The sequence below is a fragment of the Rhagoletis pomonella genome, unplaced genomic scaffold (assembly GCF_013731165.1).
Source record: "Rhagoletis pomonella isolate Grant_MI unplaced genomic scaffold, Rhpom_1.0 Rhpom_scaffold_21435, whole genome shotgun sequence".
NCBI lineage: Eukaryota > Metazoa > Arthropoda > Insecta > Diptera > Tephritidae > Rhagoletis > Rhagoletis pomonella.
Window position 1 is genome coordinate 1 of NW_023479948.1, and position 2,274 is coordinate 2,274.

At 35.9% G+C, this 2,274-nt stretch overlaps 1 protein-coding gene across 1 annotated transcript; it reads left to right on the forward strand.

Moving 5' to 3' along the window:
• Positions 1 to 15: 15 nt before the first annotated feature.
• On the forward strand, positions 16 to 475 carry LOC118732510 (the record flags this gene model as incomplete). Its single annotated transcript, XM_036461638.1, is given in 1 exon segment — positions 16 to 475. A coding segment is annotated over 1 exon segment (445 nt), but the record flags the coding sequence as incomplete, so codon positions are not given.
• Positions 476 to 2,274: the final 1,799 nt, after the last annotated feature.

The following is a 2,274-nucleotide window of genomic DNA, read 5'->3' on the forward strand; positions in this document are numbered from 1 at the left end:
CTTTCCCTAGGTAAAAAGTTTGCTCTGCCTATGACACGCAAAAATTTCTCGCCGGTTCATCTGATTGCGGAACTAGAGCAGGGAATTCAGACATTAGAGGAAGACAGGGAAAAAGATACTGCAAGATGTAATATAGCCACCAGCATTAACGCATTCAAAAATCAATTCAAAAACAATAAAAAAGAAAAATTCATACTGAGAATATTTGAAGACACAAAACGGTTTATAAAACAACACAAGGACTCTATAGTAATCACAAATGCGGATAAGGGAAATAAAACGGTGATGATGGACAAAACAGAATACAAAGAGAAAATGAAAGATCTATTGAGCGACAGATATACGTACAAAACGATAAGAATGGACCCAACACAAAAACTGCTGAGAAAAAACAACGCGATAGTAAATGACATATACAAACAGAAAAACATTGACAATTATCAAAAGCACAAATTGACATGCAATGCAGCTACAGCCCCTAGACTATATGGACTTCCGAAAATACACAAGGAAAATACACCACTTAGACCTATTTCTGCTTCAACCAATGTGCCCTGTTACCACCTTTCAAAGTTCATTGGAAAAACTCTTAAAAAAATTGTCTCAGACCAATACAATATACACAACTCGTTCCAGCTAAAAGAAAATCTAAGAACCATGACGCTTGAAGAAACGAGGTTCTCATTTCATTTGATGTGGTATCATTATTCACCAACATACCGGTGCAAATGGCAATCCGAACGATAATGCAACAATGGACTCTATTAGAAAGATATACCACTCTCACAAGGAAGCAGTTCTTAACGATGTTAGAATTCTGTCTATGCGACAACAACTATTTTCTATATGACGGAGTATATTACCAACAAATACACGGAATGCCGATGGGAAACCCGTTATCGCCCACTGTAGCTGACATTGTTTTAGATAAAATACTTGACGACAGCATCGCAGAATTGAAATCTAAGGACATATATATCAAATACATCAATAAGTATGTAGATGATATATTCGCGATCGTAAAAAGAAATGACGTAGAAGATATTTTAAAAGTGTTGAATTCCCAACACAATAAAATCAAATTCACCACCGAGTTAGAAGAGGGCAACAAATTACCCTTCTTGGATTTGGAAATTCACCACTCAAATAAGAAAATAATCACAAATTGGTACTCAAAATCAATAGCATCTTCGAGAATGATAAATTACCACTCGAACCACCCATGGGCACAAAAGAAAAATACGGCTACTAACCTGATCAACAAAATCTACTCCTTAAGTGACCAGGAGTTCAGAAAAAGTAACAAACAGAAAATAATAAACATACTGCACAAGAACGGATACCCAAATAAAACTATTGAGATGCTAATAGCAACAACAATTAACAAATTAAAATCAACGCAAACAAACAATAAGTCTACCAGCAGAAGTGAAAACAGAAGATTTACAGGAGTTACATACATACAAGGCCTAACCGACAGCAAAACACTGCACAGAAATATTCAAAACAAGAACATAACATATGCACATAAGCCACATAGCACGCTAAACAAAATATTCACCGAAACAAAAGACAAAATAAACAAACAACAACAACATAATGTGGTCTATCAAATCAAATGCAAAGGTAAAGTCAACGAAAACTGTAACAAAGTATACATAGGCACGACAAAACGAGCGCTTGGAGTCAGAATTAGTGAACACCAAGCAGACGCGAAAAATAGGAAGACAACAACAGCACTTGCACAGCACTTGACGAATAGCGAACACATGGCAGATTTTGAGAACACCACAATTTTGGACGTGGAAAGACGGGAAAAAACAAGAATAACTTTGGAGAGTCTGCGAATACAGGAGAGGATAAGGGACGCGATGAACTTTAAAGAGGACGTGGACAATATAAACTGTGCGTACCGGACGGCAATACAAAGTAACAACTCAGATGGGCGAAGACAGTGACGTCCAAAAAAAAAAAAAGTGTTTAGTTAAATGTTTTGCGTTTATTGTAATGTAAATAGTTACACTAATTTAATATGTAAGTGTTATTGTGATAAAAAAGATATGTATATGTATATGTATGTATAATTTCCAGTCATATGTAACTATGTCTAATTGTTGTGTGTATTATGTTTTGTTTTTTTGCAATAAATCAGACTCCCTGATGAAGGCGTGAAGTACGCCGAAATGCGTAGGAGAAAGAGGAAACACAGTTTGCCTTTTTAATATACCGGCCGGAAAGCTCTACCAATGACCCAATAGGAAATTTTAACACTGG